The sequence below is a fragment of the Clinocottus analis genome, unplaced genomic scaffold, assembly GCF_023055335.1.
Source record: "Clinocottus analis isolate CAN_PGR_092001 unplaced genomic scaffold, fCliAna1.0.p SCAF_14, whole genome shotgun sequence".
In the NCBI taxonomy this organism is placed as follows: Eukaryota; Metazoa; Chordata; class Actinopteri; order Perciformes; family Cottidae; genus Clinocottus; species Clinocottus analis.
Genome location: NW_027175865.1, coordinates 18,043,296 through 18,061,295, shown reverse-complemented (window position 1 = coordinate 18,061,295; position 18,000 = coordinate 18,043,296). Strand labels below are relative to the sequence as shown.

Below are 18,000 nucleotides of genomic sequence, written 5' to 3'. Positions count from 1 at the left end.
TTGTGTTTCTTTGTGCGAGACGCGAGGTATGAGAGCAGTAGCAGTCCGGATGTAAAACCACCTGCCAGAAAGCAAATAGTACTACCCAGAATGTGGAATCCAAACAGCAAATATATTGATGGGTTCATGGAGACGAGGGACAGACATGATACATCTGATGTGACTCAACCCTCTGATGTGTGACCCGAAACATTATGTAGATCTTTGCATGTTGCATTTCATCAGGTTGTTAACACCAAAAGCATTGTGTACACATTACGTTATTTTAATTCATTTGTGTTAAAAAAAAAAAAAAAACACTTTTATATCAATACCCCAAAAATGCCCCATATGTAATCTCAATGGATTTGAAAGCAGCAGAAACTTGTCATCTCAGTACAGAGTGTACAGTGTTTGCAAAACGACGCTCCCTGATCACCGCAGGCCACGCAGACTCACAGCGGAGGACAAACGGAGTGAAGCGGGGCGTCGCAGGAAGAATTCAGTATGAATATGACGATGAAGAGAGCACCGGGCAAAACATCAGAGTTGAGGACGCTTCACCTGCAATGTGAATATAGTCACCATGTATATTGTTAAGGACGTAGCTTATGGACTCACGGTGTATAAAACACTTGTTCCACTTCATTTTAGGGCATTCGATCCTGGGCCTTGTCTCGTGGGTCACTGTTTGTAGACGTTTCTCTAAGAGTGGTGCACAAAGCAGCGGCCTGACACACTGTTCCTACAGGGATGGATGGGTGTGTTGAAGTGAGGCTCTTCTCCGTGATCAGTGTAGTACCTCCAGTGGACGGGCCAGCAGCAACATACTCAATATCAGTTTATGTCTACATGCTCTATGTCCTTTTGGGATGGGCAGCTGAACTAGAAGTCATGTTTTTAAAGCCAAGCTCGCCGCTACTCCTGTCTGGTTCTCCATCCTGGGGGCGTGGCTACTGTGACCATGGATAAGTACTTTAACCCCACTGAAAAACACCCAAACTACCCCTTTAACCCATTTAAGGTATATCCACACCATGTGTAGCTACTTCAATGTTGATTTCTTAAGCTGTAGTTGTTTTAGTTCATCTTAAGACAAAATCTTTTCCCCTCCATTAAGATGAATGTTGAATGGAAAGAGACACACTGTAAAATATATTGTCTTATGGTTTATCACCATTAAAATGCCAGAAGGAATAGTACTCTTAGAACGTGGTAGTTTGACAAAATTAACTTTTTTTTCTCAATAAACAAAAATATAATTTCTTAAAGATCGTCCATTTTATTAACCCTTTCAAAAGTGCAGCACAGATACACACACCAGTACACGCTTTTGCAGGTGTCAAGTCGTCGGTTAAAGTCTCAGGACTTAAAGCTGGAGTTTAAAAACAGTTTTAAATCCGTCCCCGGATAGACGAGATAGTCTCACCTTCAGTCCAGTCTGAACGTTTGATCTGGAGTCAAATGCGCCTCACGTTTCTGAGCTCGGGTCCAAGTCAAGTCTCCCAGCTGTTTGTTTTATATTTATTGCAAAAGTGGTGACAACTTGGTCCATACCATAATAAAGAAGTGGAAGAATAATTTAATCTTTATATTTTCCTAAACGAACAATAAATACACAACACTTCTGCTCAAATTCATAAGTTAATGCCTCCGACATACTGCACCAACAGTGTAGATAATATTCAAATACATTGTGAGGTACATTATGCATTGTGCTGCCCTGCCGGATAGACAGATGCACATATAGCAGTAAACTATTTATTCTGGTGGCCAAACAGAACACCTTTTATGACACATTTCCATTGGCCTTCATCCCATCTGTTCTTTATCAACACAACTTGTAGTTTTTCTATCAGCAGGTCTTTTGAGTGCATTGCTGGATAATCCTCACACCTCACACCTCTGACCTGCAGAGACCCTCAAGCCCTTCCTTATAGTGCAGAGGTTGTTAACACTTTATGTGGACTTTGTTGTGGCGTTAAAATCAGTTTTTTCATCTGGATTAAATCTGTATTTGTATCCATAAGGCCGCAGGTGGTACGTCAGGTACTCCAAAGCATACAGCTGGACGGCGTAGATGTAGTGGAAGGACACGACAAAATCAGAGCAGCAGCCTGGACCCTGGAGGGAGGGAGAGAACCGCAATAGAGGTTAGCGGTTATGATTCAGACTGTGTGCTCCAGCAGCAGGAAGCCGAAGACAACTAATCCACAGGTGTGAATGTTGAATACCATGAGCTTCCATCCAGGACCTTTACATCCATTAATAACGGCGTTTGCTCCTTTGGGGTCAGCAGCTTTAAGCTGCCTGTTAGCAGGGATGGACCAACGAACGGGCCTACCGGGACCAGGGGCCCATGAGGTGTGTGTGTGTGTGTGTGTGTGTGTGTGTGTGTGGAGGGGGGGGGGTCCAATGGTTTGTTCACACCAAACGCGTCAAAAATTTTCTCCACGGGCATCGAGAAAAAGTTTGTTCACATGACTAATCGCGGCGCCACAAAAGGGGCGTGGCTTATCTCAGCCGCTTCTCTCCGGAAAAATTGAGCGTTTCTTTCCGTTGTATGAAATAACCTCTAGTTCTGCTTTATAATTGTTGTGGGAGTCACTAAAACGTGTGAACATCACCTCCATGGTGTCTGGGTTCATAATAGTATCTGTAGTCCCACAACAGCCTGAATGAAGCCGCTATCAGCTCCTTCCGGGTGACCGGCAGCAGTTTGATTCAGCACCGGCAGGACGGCGGTGACGAGCGGACCATCTCAACGCTGATTGGCTGATTTGAAATTTCAACTCGCGCGTCGACCCGAGTTCGCCCCGCGACCAACGGGCTGTTCGTGCTGCTTCTACGCGTCTGACGCGCTGCCTGCTTGAAGATACGCGTCTACGCAGCTTCGACGCAGCTGTACATTGACTCTACATGAAATCTCGACGCGTGTCGAAATCTTGACGCGTTCTGTGTGAATTCAGCATGAGTCCGTCCATGCCTGGTGGTGGCATCATGGACGTATTCACCTTGCTACTTTAGTTCAATGCCATTGGTCCCCAGACAGACCAGATAGTCTCAGTTTGAGCCTGATCGAGTTGACATGTTTTTACTTTCTTCAGTGAGTGAAAAGGAAAACGACGTTAAAGCTCAGCTTTGTTAAGATAAGAGATGACGCATTTAGCCGTCTTGAAGACTTAAAACTAGAGATTGAGGCCATAAACGAATATTACAATGTTTGATGTTTACTCTCCAGACCACTCACAGCTCTTTAGCACTACATGTCATCGCTCACATTCATTTGCTACCATGCTATCATCATTTATACAGCATTATGCGCAAAGCATCACCATGTCCAAATGCACCCTGACAGAGCCGCTAGCCCGACTGACTCACCCTCACACACCTCCCCATCTTCACATCCTACCTCTGTACGTGAAAGCCACACTACTTCTTACATAGACACAGGATGTACATTGTGATGTGCAGAATTGTGCAATAAGAATGAATTCCCCTTCAGGAATAGTGTCCGTCTTACTGGCATTTTGAGTCTAAATCCCATTTCTCAACAGGCCTGTGTGTTCTGCGTTGCATACCTCTACTGGAGGATAGTGGTCGTACAGCAGATACCAAGGCCTCGGCCTTGGGGACTGCCTGACCAGGTAGTAGTCTGGAGGGTAAGGATGAAATGTTTGTCTCCCCTTCACGTCTCTGGAGTCCGCTGGCTCCACCTTCATGGTCTCCATACATTTGCCCAGAGCCATGTCCTCTATGTCGGAGAAGTGGGTACACTTCCCAGTATCAAACCCGTCAACAAATCTCCTCAGGGCTTCCTTACTGAGGACATAACCTGCTCCTCCACTCATGTATCCTTGACTGATGAAGGGGGTAAACCTTCTGCCCAGGTACAGCGGCTTTAAGGGATCGTATCTGGACACGGTGTAGCGTAGGTTCTCTACGACCACGAACGTGTCGTCGTCTGCTTTCAGGAACCAGTCCGCTTCGTCCAGGTGGTGCTGGTGGATGTACTGAAAGGCTCGGATGGTCTTCCAGTACAGGTTTTCCCTCCCCTCGCTCACGTTCAGCTTCACAGTGGGGAAGTCCGTCTCCACCGAGCTCATGTACAGCACTTTGTCGCAGCGCTTGGCCCACGTTTCCCTGACGTGCTTGGTTCGGGATTCTAAGTTCTTGGACCCGGTCAAGATCCAGCACAAGATCCGCGTTGCGCTGGAGGAATTAGCCGCTGAGCTCTTGTTCTCAACTGGAGGAAATAAAGATCAAAGCATCAGAAATGTGTTGGGTGGAGGTTTAAGACCTTAAAGACAGAACAGTACACTTATAGAATATACCAGGATTCATAAGCCGGTAAACGTTCTCACGGTAACAATACTGTCCTCGGTTTCCTGCTTTTATCACAATAAGGTGACTATCATGGCAGGGCTCCATATTAACCATGGCCCAATGGCCTGTGGCCACAACAACTAGTGAGACTAGTGAGCTATACCTCCTTTTATTACAAAAACCTCAATAAAAAAGGTGGCAGCTGGCTGGCGTAGCCTTATCAAAGTAAATGACCTCGCTGTTTTATGTCATCTCCAGTTAAGAATATAAACCATCTGTTTTCTGTTTGAAAAGTAGAAACGTAGGTTATATCTCCAGCCTGATCTCGAGCACACAGCTGATAGGTGACACCGGCTGGTTGTAAGGACACGAGTGCTGGAACATGACACATCCAACGATGTAATGTACAGAGACATGACGGATCAAGACCCAGCGCTGGGAAGACAACTCTTCTGTGTCTCTTCTGTGGTGAGCAGTCGATCAATAAAGATGTAGGCATTGTTGATTGAGAAGAACCAGCTGGCGTGCTCTTTAATATGGCATGATGGCAGGTGGTAAATGTTCCGCTTCAAAGTTTGGACCGGAGCCAACCTCAGACAACTTGCTGCTTGGTGGAAGCGGCGGCCATCAGTCACACCCTCTTTGTTTGCCTTCATCATAAACCCTGTTCACGCCAGCTCTCTTGAGAGTGTCTCATCACTGAAAAGCGTCTGAGAAGTATCTGCAAACAGTGACTACATGTGATTAGATTGAAATGAAACAGGACTTCACTCAGGAGGCTGTTTGCGTTCTGTGTGACACAAAGAGTCAACATGGACTTATTGTACATTCAGGGAAATGTTACGTACTTTAACATGTACTTATTTTAAGCCAAACTGTGATGTTTTACTACACTTAACCAACTAGTGTTGTTGCATTTTGGTTTTATTTCAATTTAAAATGTTAACTCTTGTTTAAAACTGAGACCAGATTTCAGTTGAATGACATTTTTCTTGTGACCCGATCCCCAGCTGGAGAACTACTGGAAATACATTTACTAAAATAGTTCAAACTAGTCGAATTCAATAACATTCAATAATGTGACATACTAAGTCGTCATGGGGGCTCAGTGATACTCAAAGTACATTTTACTGATAATGCTGCTGGACTTTCACTAGTGACAGTTTGACTTTGTGGCATTGGTACATTCACTGTCTGACATATAATGCAGTTTTTTAGAACTGCCACATGAAGCCGTCATGATCAGGACCCTTCACCTTCATCACCAACACATGAAACAATCAAACATAGAAGAAGAAGCTGTGAGACAACCAGCCCCGCCCCCCTGCCGTAGATTGACACGAGTTGCCCTCCTTTTTCTTAAAGGAATAACAGAGACGTGACGTTATTGTGGCTCATCAGCCATAACACGTCAGGATGCATATGGATTCAATCAGAGCCTACCTGCGCGTGCGTGTGTGAACTCATGCTTGATATGCCAGTAAAGCGCGTGATCGTCCAACAGAAACCGAGAGGAGAGGAACCCCATCATGAGTCCAGTGGTGAAGAATAAACGAGACGTGATGCCCCTCATCCTGCCTGGTGGAGCCGCCGGACACGAGGGGTCGTGAGGTCACGCACTGCTGCGCGCACGCGCGCGCGGGCCTCGTCCGGTCACGCACTGCAGCTTTACCATCAGACACCAGCACGAGCCCCGAGCTGCAGCTCTCTCTCTCTCCTGCGCGCACGCGGGTGTTTCCACTGTGTGTGATTCCAGTTGGGCGAAGCTCATTTAAACACCTGTCATGACGTCACCAAACGCAGACGCTTCCCTCCATGAACACGTCATCACCTGAAGACCTTAATCGCCTCTTTTTTGACTCCCCATCTCCTCCACAAGTGAAACTGACCTCAGGCAGTTAGTGGTGACAGAGTTTCCGTTTTACAGACGTGTTCAGCACGTGATCCTGATAAAGTGTTTACTGAACATTGCTTTGTCTGATTTGTGTCCCAACATCTGAGCAATATGAATCTAGCGTTGTTGCTGGATGTGAAACGGATGTGTGTGTCGTGCTGAATGCGTGACCAGCAGCAGAGCATCTGGAGCTTTACCGACACACATGAGGAGACAGAGCTGCAGCTCTGTTTCTCCGGACGCGGCGCGCGCACCTGCTCTCACGCACGCGGGTGTTTCCACTGCGCGAGATTCCTCCGGTGTGACTGCTGTAACTCTGCTCACTTTTTATTCACTGAGTTGAACGTCTTCCTCACGAGATGAGAAGTCATTTAAATGATCTATTTACTCGTTTTGTCAAAACAAAATGTTTGATGAATGTGTATGTATATCATTTGCACGTCAAATGATATACATACACCAAAAAAAAAAATATTCCACCAGCCACCACTATACATATATATATATATATATATATATATATATATATATATATATATATATATATATATATATATATATATATATATATATATATATATACAGCCATATATACAGATATACAGATAGATAGATAGATAGATAGATAGACAGACAGACAGACAGACAGACAGACAGACAGACAGATAGATATCAGTGGCGGCTGGTGGACTTTTTTTTGGTCGGGCCATTTAATACATTTCAGCAAACATCCCTGTGTGATTGAATGCAAAAAAGGTATCACACATTACTAATTTGCAGTTCAATATTTAACATTTATTCCAACACTTTGACATAATGACATCTTATTAATGCAATTCAGTGTGTGTGTATATATCTATCTCAGTAGCGGCTGGTGACATTTTTTTGGGGTGGACGCAGTTGGGCAGCGCGGTTTAAATAGCACTCCACAATGAGAAGAAAAGAGTTTTTCAGTAGAATATTCTTTTTTAAAAAACACCTTTATTTCAAGAAAACACAGTGCTCAACACTGTCCAATAACAAATATCTTTGGGCATGAGAGGTTCAGAGCAGAATGGTTTAAAAAACATTGGGTTGGGTTTCAGAGGTTTACAGAATAAAAGAGGAGCCCAGACCCTCACATGAAAGAGGTTTAGAGCAGAATAGATTCAGGAAGAGATACTTCACATTTTACACTGGGTGGTTGACAGAGTAGGCCCCTACTAGCATCCACACTGGGGCCCTGCAGTAAGGTGGCACTGATGAGGTCTTTGAAGGCAACGCGTTCTCTGGCGTGTCCAAGTATGGTGTCACAAACCTACAGATGAATATATAGAGAGAGACAGAGAGTTGTGGGGAAATATCTACTACAAACAGGCTTTATAAACAAAAGCCAATAATCAGAGTTGACAAAAAAATATGTTTTGTGTGTTTTGATGGCTCATCAGACAAAAGGCCAGTAGCCACCTTGATGGCTGTAGCCTGGTGCTACGGCCGTATAGATGCTAATAACCTTTGACTTCAACCATTGTCGTGGCTGCAGACAAAGAACAATGTTTTGTGTGTCTTGATGGATCATCAACATATACAAAAGGCCAGGAGCCACCTTGATGCTCAAGCCTGGAGCTAAAACACAAACACACAAACTAACTTGTTGGGGGTTGAATTGGTATTTTAGATAAAGTTATAGTCTGACATGATATCCACTCAAATCTAACAATGTCCAACATGCGTTCTGCTGTGGGAAAGATAAAACATTAAACTCTAACAGGCATGGTCCGGTCACGTTGAAATAAGAAGCGATGTGCAGGTGCAGGCGCAAACGTTTGCGTTCAGTTTCATCCGCCAATGAGAAGCTCTCCCTGGTAACGACCGTGAAAAGTTTGCTCGCTGCTTTTGGGAAAGAGAGAAAGAGAGAGAGGCTTTTCTCAGTGATGATGAATATTTATATTTGGTCACGTTTAACTTAAGTGGTTGTTGACAGGGGCTTACGGTCTCCCACACACATTCAGCGCGTCAACATGGTATATTTCTTATTTAAATTATTTGGTATGCAATGTTTTTTGACAATATACTGTATATATTATTATTTTTTATTCTTCTTTTTTTTAAATCTCAAAATGTTAAGAGGAGCGGCTCTCTAGCGCCCTCTATTGACGCACCGCCACTGGTCACAGCTTGTTCCCTTGCAGCTTCATGTATGTATCATCACCTTCTGTTCTGGTACACGAGCAGTAAACATTACAAATGTTTATGAGTTTATTTGAATACGATTGGGAAGAATTATAATGCACATTGCTGGATGTTCCTCCATTTTATTTATATCAACATGTCATATTACAAAAGCCAATACTTACCAGTAATAACAGTAAAGCTTTCGAGTCAATGGAAATCAAAAAGATATTAAATATACATACATTTTGTCATACATTTAATTATATCAGAAATATTATGATATTGTTTCTAATATAAATACACATCTAGAAACACATTCAGTACATAAACAGTATAAATACTGTACATACACATTACATGAACATACTGTATTCTATGTGTCAAATACTTTTAAACCTTCAGAATGATTAGTTCTAGTTCAGCCTGAACCTTCAGTCTCCTTCTTGCTTTCTGAGCAGATGAAACAGCTGCTGACAGCTTCCAGTGTGTGAGAGGAGCTGTGGTCCGAGTTGTCCAATATGGACAACACTTTCTTTAGTGTTCTCTCCACCAGCTGTTCCAGATGCTCCTGCTTGCAGCCCAAGATGGAGCCGGCCTTCTTAACCAGTTTTTGAAGTTTGTTGGTGTCACCGGCTCCAATGCTGCTGCCCCAGCAGACAACCGACTGGCAGAACATCTCCAGCATCTTGCTGCACACATTGAAGGATCGGAGCTTCCTCAGGAAAAAGAGTCGACTCATCCCCTTCTTCTTGTAGGCAGCGTTGATGTTGGCCTTCCAGTACGGTCAGCTGTCGATGGAGACACCCAGGTACTTGTACTCCTCCACCATGTCCACGTCCTCTCCCAGGACGCTCAGAGGTCTCGGAGCTGTCGTCTTCCTCCTGAAGTCCACCACCATCTCTCTGGTCTTGCTCACGTTCAGAAGCAGGTGATTCTCACCAGCTCACTCCACAAAATCCCTAATATCTCAACCGGCCAGTAGGTGTCGCCATGTCTCCACTAGGAGGTTGTCTGCGCATTGTCTCCACACTGCTTTGTCAAGTTTCTCAGAAGAAGAACACAACGGAAGAGAAAGGAAGAGTGAACAGCACCTCGTTACAACGTTGTTATCACTGTATGTGTGTATTATTATAACTATATATTTGTATTGTTATAACTGTACATGTGTATGTATATGTTATATCTGTGTATGTGTTATAACTATATTAGTATGACAGAACAATATTTAGTATGTCCCAATATTGTAGCAACATGAAGCTCATTTTTCTGAAAAGACCAAACCACCTCAACATGACGATGAGTTTTCTAACAGCCTCTCTGGCCTCAAACAGCTTTTAACCAGGAACATAGAACATTTTATGGAGATAGATATTCTATCAAAGACAAAGTGTCTGCAAAGTTAAGTTGCATAGTTGCAGTTGCCCAGTCTGTCTCCAACGTGTCAAAGACAGCAACATGGTTGAGATTATTGAGGTCAAACACGTTCATAACACTGTGACATGTTTATTCAGCCCAGATTACCAGACTACAGCTACCTGCACATGACTGAATGTTTATGACAACTATGGTCACCTGATTTGTCTTTGTAAATATGTGTGTGTGCATGTTCTCATGTGTACTGTCATGAAGTGAAGAATTTTATTATATTTTATTATTACAAGTAATAAATGACCAATGACCTTGGTGAGTCTTTTAGTAGTTTACATAAAAAGTGTCAAACTATTTCCTATGAAGAGTAATATTCTATATGTATGTGAGCATCACAATAATACATTACATATTGCAAGAAGGAAAGAGTTGATTTGGAGCAGCAACACAACTGGAGAATTTCCTGACTGTCATAACTCAAGTCATCAGTTGCCGGGCAGATTTCAGTGCAACAGGTTTTTACTGTGGAAAACAAAAGCGCCACACGAGCAGCCTGAAGCGCGCACACACACACACACACACACACACACACACACACACACACACACACACACACACACAATCTCAAACTAAATCATATGGAAAGTAAAACTTCAGATATCTGTGAATAATCACCACAAACATGTTGCTCTTCCTGCTCTTTACTTGTATTATGTACAGGTGGTGATGGAGAATACTAAATATTAAATTCATAGTAGCTACTGGAGTCACTACATGGAGAAGTTTTGACAACAAACATCATTTAGAAATGTTCTGTCGTTGTGATCCGTGAACAATGAAGTGAAGATCACAGTTTACAGGACACAGAGCAGTAAAAACACAACCAGTCATCAGGGATTTGGAGTCGTCACAGATGGAATCACAACAAGACACAAACGTTTGGACTTATTATCATTTATTGAAAAGCAAGACAAAAGTACAAAAAGAATGAAACGGAGTAACTTCATTTTAAGAAGAGATCCAGAGCATCAACATTCAATTTATACACAACAAGCAGGAAAACATCCCAAAACACCAGCAGCAATTTATTCAAGGAGACTTCTATCAGCTGAGAAGCTTCAAACACCACACGACTACTTTAGAAACAAATACTATGATATTTACAAATATATGATTCATTCAGAAAAACCTCAAAGACATAAAATATGATTTGCTTCAGCTGTACGGAAACCAGATATTAAAATGTGAAAAACACGAGCAAACAATTTACACAACTGGAAAATAAATGTACTGATGTCGATATTGTGTGTGTGTGTGTGTGTGTGTGTGTGTGTGTACACATGTGAATTTACATGAGCGTTACCAATATTGATTCCAGCAGAAAGCCCAACAGCAGAAGTATTAAAGTGTAACTATGGTGGATTAGTTTGAGATGAACACACACATCTTTATGTGAAGAGAGCTGTGATGCTTTCATTCTGCTGAAGGTCTCCAAGAACAATCTTCCTCATTGGAGGAAATTTATTTTATTGAAACTAAATTTAATAACTGATGACATTATATTGTCATGATCAAAATGTCTGATCATTTTTGTCTAAATGTGTTTTCTTCGTCCTCCAGCAGCCTGCTTCTTGCATCATATTGTGTGTTAATGCAGCTTTAAAGCCTCATTGTATGGCTGCCTTTTGCCACAGAAACATAAGTCATATTTCATCTTCATGTTGGTGGTGAGGTGGCCCCTTTTCTTTATGTTTGGATGACAGATTGTTGATAAATGTTGTAGATAATGATGTTTAATGATGTTCAATGTCGCCAATTTGTGAAGGAGAGGAGTTCCCTCCTCTTCACGCTGTCACTCGCATGTGTCTGGAAAAATAAATAAGCATTCATAAATGAAGAGAGCAAAAAGTAACGACATGTCTCTCATGTGTCAGAAATGAAAAGCTGTCAAACCTTTAAGACGGAGAAGTGAATGTGTGCAACTTCTGAACATGTGTATAAATATGTATACATGTGATATTTCAGACAGGAACAGGAAGTAGTTACCATGACATCAGTGGTTTGGAGCTGTTTACACCTTCTGTTGAAGAAGAGTCAGACCCTGAAGAGAAGAAATACATAGTTAGAAGAAGAGTCACGTCAATGGATGGATGAATGAATGGATGATGGATGGATGGATGATGGATATGAACCTGATTCGCTCATCGGAGGAGGAGAAGGGTTCAGTGGAGTCTTCACATCTACAAAAACAGAGCAAAATGAATCCAGGCAGCTCCAGGAGGGTTGTGGGTGCTGCTGCGATCGCAGCTGTTAAACTAAACAGCTGCGCAGTGACCAGAACCACTGACCACCACTCATATGCGTGTACGTACAGTATGAGTTTATTCTTGTTATTCTTTTCTTTCTTTATTTCTACTTTATAATTTCCACTTTTTCATTTTAAATATATTAATATTGTAGGAATGACAACAGTATAAATGACATCATATGTAAACTCCTTGAGCTTTAAGCTTCTTCCTGCTGCTCGCTTCAGACTGTGAAAGTGACCTGAAGCTGCTTTCACTTTGCAACCTGATAAGCAGGAAGTCAAAGGCTCAAATCAAAGAAGAACAGGAAACGTCAAACCTGGAAATCCTTGAGTTTCTCACCTTTCCTCTTTCTGTAAGCCATGAATCCGACCACAGCGAGGACGAGAACAGCCACTGCAGCGATGATGATGATGATGGTGGTGGTGGTGGTGGTGTCAATGGGCTTCTCTGTTGAGATGAAGAACAAGACAAAAGATGAGGCAGTGAATCACTTTGGTTAGGACTTTGATGTGTGTCTCTGTAAAAACACAAAATGACGTTGTTTCATTTGTGACAATTGCAAAAATAATTACGTAAAAATAAAGGAACCACTTTGGCACAAACACCTTTTTCCTAATGAACGAAACCAACGTGCACTTGAGTTTAGAAAATTATACACCGGACATAAAGAAAATATAAGACAGAGAGATATAGACTTTATTTTTTGGGGCGTCCATCAGCTGAAACCACACAACACAAGAACAAAGTGGTATTCAACACAAACTAAAAGCTTCTCACTCACAGAACACGTGTTAGCCTTCATCCCTCCTGGTCTCAGTCTCACCTGCGTTGGTCCTGATCACAGCTTCATCCAGTCTGGTGACACTGTCCTTCTCCACACCAGACAGCTGAAACACACACTCGTACCTCCTCCAGTCTTCAGCCGGGACGGAGGAGAGATTCAGGTCGACGCTCATCTGGAAGGTTCCATCGTGGTTGTGGAGGATCTCTCCGTGGTCCACGTCCTCGTGGAGCTCCTCTCCATCTTTCCTCCAGAACAGTGAGGCTCTGTCCGGGTAGAAGCCTGTAGCGTGGCAGCAGACTGGAGAGGAGGGAGACTTCTGGAGGAGAGACACCAAGGGAAGCTCTGGAGAGAGAGAGAGAGAGAGAGAGAGAGAGAGAGAGAGAGAGAGAGAGAGAGAGAGAGACGATGGAGTGGTGATGAGTGCGAGGGAGGAAGAGAGGTAGGAAGTGTGGTGAAGGAGAGAAGGAGGCAGAGGGAGGAGGAGACATGTGAGAGACTCAGTGGGTCTCTGCATGAGACTGTTGCTCAGCAACAAGAGAAGGGTCATGAGCATCGTGTCCATGAAGAGACATCAGGTCATGTGACTCTACCTGTTCTCATCAGAGAGCTGCTCCCGTACTTCACAGACTTCTTCAGCCACTCAGGACAGAGCTGAGTCAGGCTGTGATTTATCTGTGCTATCCATGCTTTGTCATGATCCCACTTGTGTTTGGTGATGACAGCTTGTTGTTTTGGAGCGATCCATGTCTCTGTCTTCATGTCAAAGGATATGAAGTCTTCTCCATCAAAACCATACTGATAAAAACCTCTGACCACCTTGTTGGTCTCATCATCCCAATCACAGCCAACCATCCTCTGGAAAATATGAACACCTGAGAGAGAGAGAGAGAGAGAGAGAGAGAGAGAGAGAGAGAGAGAGAGAGAGAGAGAGAGAGAGAGAGAATGTTTGTTGATAAAACCTTTCATTAAATATGAAATATTAATTAAAATATATTGGTCACATGAAGGTAATCTGATCTAATCTGTAGTCCTTATATAGATATTTATGGATAAAACTGATGATTGTTATAATTATTGATTACGAAATGATTTTATCCATCAATCAACAAACATTCTGAAACATTCTTTAGTCTCATCAACAATAAACAATATTTAATATGAAATTATATGTGTGTGTGTGTGTGTGTGTGTGTGTGTGTGTGTGTGTGTGTGTGTGTGTGTGTGTGTGTCTGTGACATCTGTTGACTAAAATACAATGTAAACAAAACGTGTGAATCATAAACAAACCTCCAGTTTGGTTGAAGCGCTGCTTTGCTACTTCAATGTTGGCTTTGTGGACCTGCTGGGAGCTGAAATAGATCTCAGTCTGACTCTTCCAGTACTCAGGATCCTCTTCTGTGAATCTGATCATCCAGTCCTGTTTGGGTTCTACTCTCCTGGTGTTGCTGTCATAGTGATCTACCTGAAGTTCATCAAACATCCCAACAGACACATACTCTGGGAAGTTTGGAAGTCCAGAAGACGCAGTTTCAAAGTTCTTCATAGAGTGAATCACTGGAACAGAAAGTCAACGTCATTGTTTTCACTTTTGATATCACACTTTAATAAATCTCTGAACAAAGTTGTTTTCCTGCACACAGAATCAAGAAGAACATTCAAGACGTCTGCCTGTGATTTATGTGATATTTCATATATTCATCAGATTACACATGTTCTACTTCCTGACATAACGTTCCTCGTGTTCTTCTGTGTTGAAGTTGAACTCCAAATCTCTTTGTGTCAAACTCCAGCTGCTGAACTTCATGACGGCCTCAGAGAAAAGTCCCGATGGACACGGCTTCATGTGGAAGCAGCGTCTCCTCGCTCATATTTATGAGAGTTTCCTTTAATATCAGTTGGATGAAGAGAATCCAAGAAGAATAAACATGTTTGAACGTCTCAGCAGAGTAAACGCTCTGCAGGTGTCTGGGACTTTTGTCCATCAGATACTCGTCCGCTGTCCTCTGCGCCTGAATGCATGTTCCTCATATTTATGACTTAATAATTCTGCACTGCTCACAAAACTCTTTTGCAAATCTGTCTGGTAATAAATCTACTTCCTGTTCGTACATCAAACCCTTCAACAGTACTGCCAGACGGAGGCGGCCTTCTGAGGCCGATACTGACATCAATACAGTTGAAATATGAAGTACATCAGCTGACAGTGTTTTTATATGAACACATGACATAAACACTTGATACACATTCATTAGTTGTTGTTTCATGTGACGAAGATAGAAACTAAGTTTCAAAGTGAACTGCTGCCCTCTGGAGGACAAACTGTGTATGAAGCCTGTTGATGAATTTAGATTGACATTTCTTCACTTCATGTCTTGTTACTTATCAGCCAATATGTATATTTACCAATATACATATATAAATAACATTTAGTTAGTTTTATCTATTTTTTTCCCTTGTCTGTGTACTATCATAAACTAATATACCACTAACACATATATGAACTTATTATCTATATTCACAATGGTTTTCTGTATATTATAGCTTTAAAATATTCAAATATACCTTGGGATTTAGGAGATATTCAGAATTCAGAAGCTGATGTGTGTTTCAGTGTGTGAGTCAGAAGTCATCATCATCATCATCACCTCCAGAGACTATGTAGAGATCAAACAATATGAACTTCATATTGATGCTCTTCACTGATGAGTGTTATTATTCTCTAGATCTTTGTTGTGTATTTCCTACAAGAGGCTGATATAGAATATGAAGCTCCTCTGGTTGCTCTTCAGTCATGAAACATGAATTATTCAGAGACAGACTACACTTTATAATCCAGGTGGAAGTGCACACTGACGTGAAGAAGAGCAGAGATAACTCATGAGTACTGCGTGAAGCTCAGACATCTACTTTATTACTGTATCATGATGTGGCCTCTACGTCATCCTGGTGTGATGACGTAGAGGCCACATCAAAGAGGCCGCCGAGGGAGAGAAACAACGCACTTGTGTCCTTCTTCACTCCCTCGAGGAAACACCAACAACGAGCTGCACGCGCGGGGTTTACTCGCGTGGGCTTGAAGAGCTTTTGTGACTCTTTATAACTTTTCATATCGTCTCGAGGAAGTCCTGCCACTAAACACCGAGAGCAGCAGAAGAAGCTCCAGCGGGTGAAACGCGGTCTCCTCGGACACTAAAGTACTTGAAACAAAGGAGTCGCTCACCCGCCGCCGCGCCGTGAAGGCTCACCAGCAGGAGACTCAGAGTCCACGTCTCCATCGGGAAGAGCTGCTGCTTGTTCACCAGGAGAAGAAGCGACGCGTCCTGTCAGCTCCAGGACCCGAACTGAACTGCGGGAGAGAGGAGGAGGAGGAGGAGGAGGAGGAGGAGGAGGAGCCTTCAACCTCTGCGCCAATGAGAATTCACGCTGAGCGCGTACGTCACTAAACACTAGGTAGAAGTGAGCCACACAGGTTGTGAACCAAAGCGGAAGTATGCTGAGGATGATGTTTCAGCCTGTGTGAGGGGATGAAGGAGACATTCATTCTCACGTGTTCATCTCCTGCTGCTCGGGTCTTCTGTCATGGTCTGTAGTGTGACGTCATGTAACGTGCAGACACGTGTTCATGCGGTGGGAGGTCAAAGGTCACACTGTCAGCAACACATCAGCTTCTCTTGTTGGTCTTTTACCTCAGAGTTTGTCTCTGAGAGGAGAACGAGAGGCAAAGAGACGAGGAGCAAAGCAGGAAGAGAGTCAGAGAGCTTCTCCAACGCAACATGAGATGACGTCATCTCTGTCCGACAGGCCGAGTGCTGCTGAAGTGACTCCGAGCTGTGGACGCTGGAAACTGCTGGAAGGAGAGAAATGTAACACCTCTGTTGATGTTTGAAGTTGAGTTGAGACTCTGCTTCACCGCTCATCACTTCTTGCTGATCAAGCACTTTATTAAAGGTTATGGAAGTTCATTTGATTAAACACTCGTCCTTTGTTCTCACTGCTTTACTGAGGTGATCATATGAGTATACACTTCATCTAAGTGTTTATCCATAATGCTTGTGAATTAATAATTGCTTATTTTAATTTGGTCCGACACCCTTTTGATGAATTAGTGTGACTGTGTTTCTAAAGGAGAATATTTAAATTGTGAATATGAGACTTCATCTGAGCTGCTGGTGTGAAATCATCTGTCTTCTTTAATCATCTCTCTTCACCTTTGTGAACTCTCTTCTCTTCCTTCACTTCTCTCTGACGTCATCACTGTGATGCAAAAGCAGCTCCAGAGTGGAAGCCTGTAACTTTGTGATGCTCAGCACATCGATCACTCTGACTGCTCTTGGAGATGAGAAGCGCTTTTACTCATCGTCTATCTCTTGTGCAAAGAATAAACATGACATAACAGACTTTATTACAATACAATATTATCCAAATGACTTTCAGCAACAGTCTGAAAACTGTAGAAAAGCAGCAGCTCCCCTAACGTGTGAGTGGACTGTCTCAAAGGAAACCAGCATTCGGTTTCTGACGAGACAACTTCAGACAAACAAGTAAAAGTTCCAATAAAACAATGTAAAAACACTCCGTCACAAATACAAGTACTGCGTTCGACACCCAGCTCCAGTGGAAGTACATAAGTATTATCAGCTAAATGTTTCTGAATCAAAAGTGAATCCTCAGTTGTTCAGAGGCTTCAGTGTGTGAGCAGCACTTCATTGTTGCAGCAGGTCCAGTTAGTTGATCTGCTTCATGACGCAGCTCGCAGCTCACAGCTCACAGGTTTCATCCTGTCAGGTTCACTTGTTCACACCTTGGTAGGTTAAAGGTCACCTGTGGCCAATATTTAGTGAAGGCATTTATTATCTTTACTTTCCAAATATTCAGAGATGCTCTCTAAAGCCTCTGAAACACCATTGAGATGGACGTCCAGCTTCTCTGTTTAAAACTTGACTGAGGAAGTCATTCTTCATTTATTTTGATTTACACAAAACATAACTGGACTGTGGCACAACAAAACAAAACAGCGTTTGTGAAGAGTGTAAAATGAAAACTTGAGACTAATGTTGGTTTTATTTACAGGACACAGCTCAGAGCAGTGCACTGTATAATATCACAATGATAGACTCAGAAAGAGAGCAGCATGGTCTGTTTGTTTGGGAACATCATCACTTCTGAGCTTCTGAGTGAAACTAGAA

General features: G+C 42.7%; 2 protein-coding genes and 1 long non-coding RNA gene across 3 annotated transcripts; all 3 read right to left on the bottom strand.

Annotated features, from left to right (window-relative positions):
• Positions 1-1,938: 1,938 nt before the first annotated feature.
• On the bottom strand, positions 1,939-5,878 carry c1galt1a (core 1 synthase, glycoprotein-N-acetylgalactosamine 3-beta-galactosyltransferase 1a). The gene is made up of 3 exons (XM_068576136.1): positions 5,749-5,878; positions 3,561-4,225; positions 1,939-2,103 (listed from the first exon to the last, which is right to left on the bottom strand). The coding sequence occupies exons 1-3, from the start codon at positions 5,876-5,878 to the stop codon at positions 1,939-1,941; spliced, it is 960 nt and encodes a 319-aa protein (XP_068432237.1).
• Positions 5,879-10,668: 4,790 nt separating this feature from the next.
• On the bottom strand, positions 10,669-12,132 carry LOC137784933 (uncharacterized). Its single transcript, XR_011077445.1, has 3 exons — positions 11,914-12,132; positions 11,768-11,822; positions 10,669-11,587 (listed from the first exon to the last, which is right to left on the bottom strand). It is a non-coding gene; the product is annotated as an uncharacterized lncRNA (long non-coding RNA).
• Positions 12,133-12,340: 208 nt separating this feature from the next.
• On the bottom strand, positions 12,341-16,156 carry LOC137785046 (class I histocompatibility antigen, F10 alpha chain-like). The gene is made up of 5 exons (XM_068576067.1): positions 16,035-16,156; positions 14,102-14,368; positions 13,405-13,686; positions 12,854-13,156; positions 12,341-12,477 (listed from the first exon to the last, which is right to left on the bottom strand). The coding sequence occupies exons 1-5, from the start codon at positions 16,087-16,089 to the stop codon at positions 12,341-12,343; spliced, it is 1,044 nt and encodes a 347-aa protein (XP_068432168.1). The 5' UTR covers positions 16,090-16,156.
• Between the last annotated feature and the right edge of the window lie 1,844 nt (positions 16,157-18,000).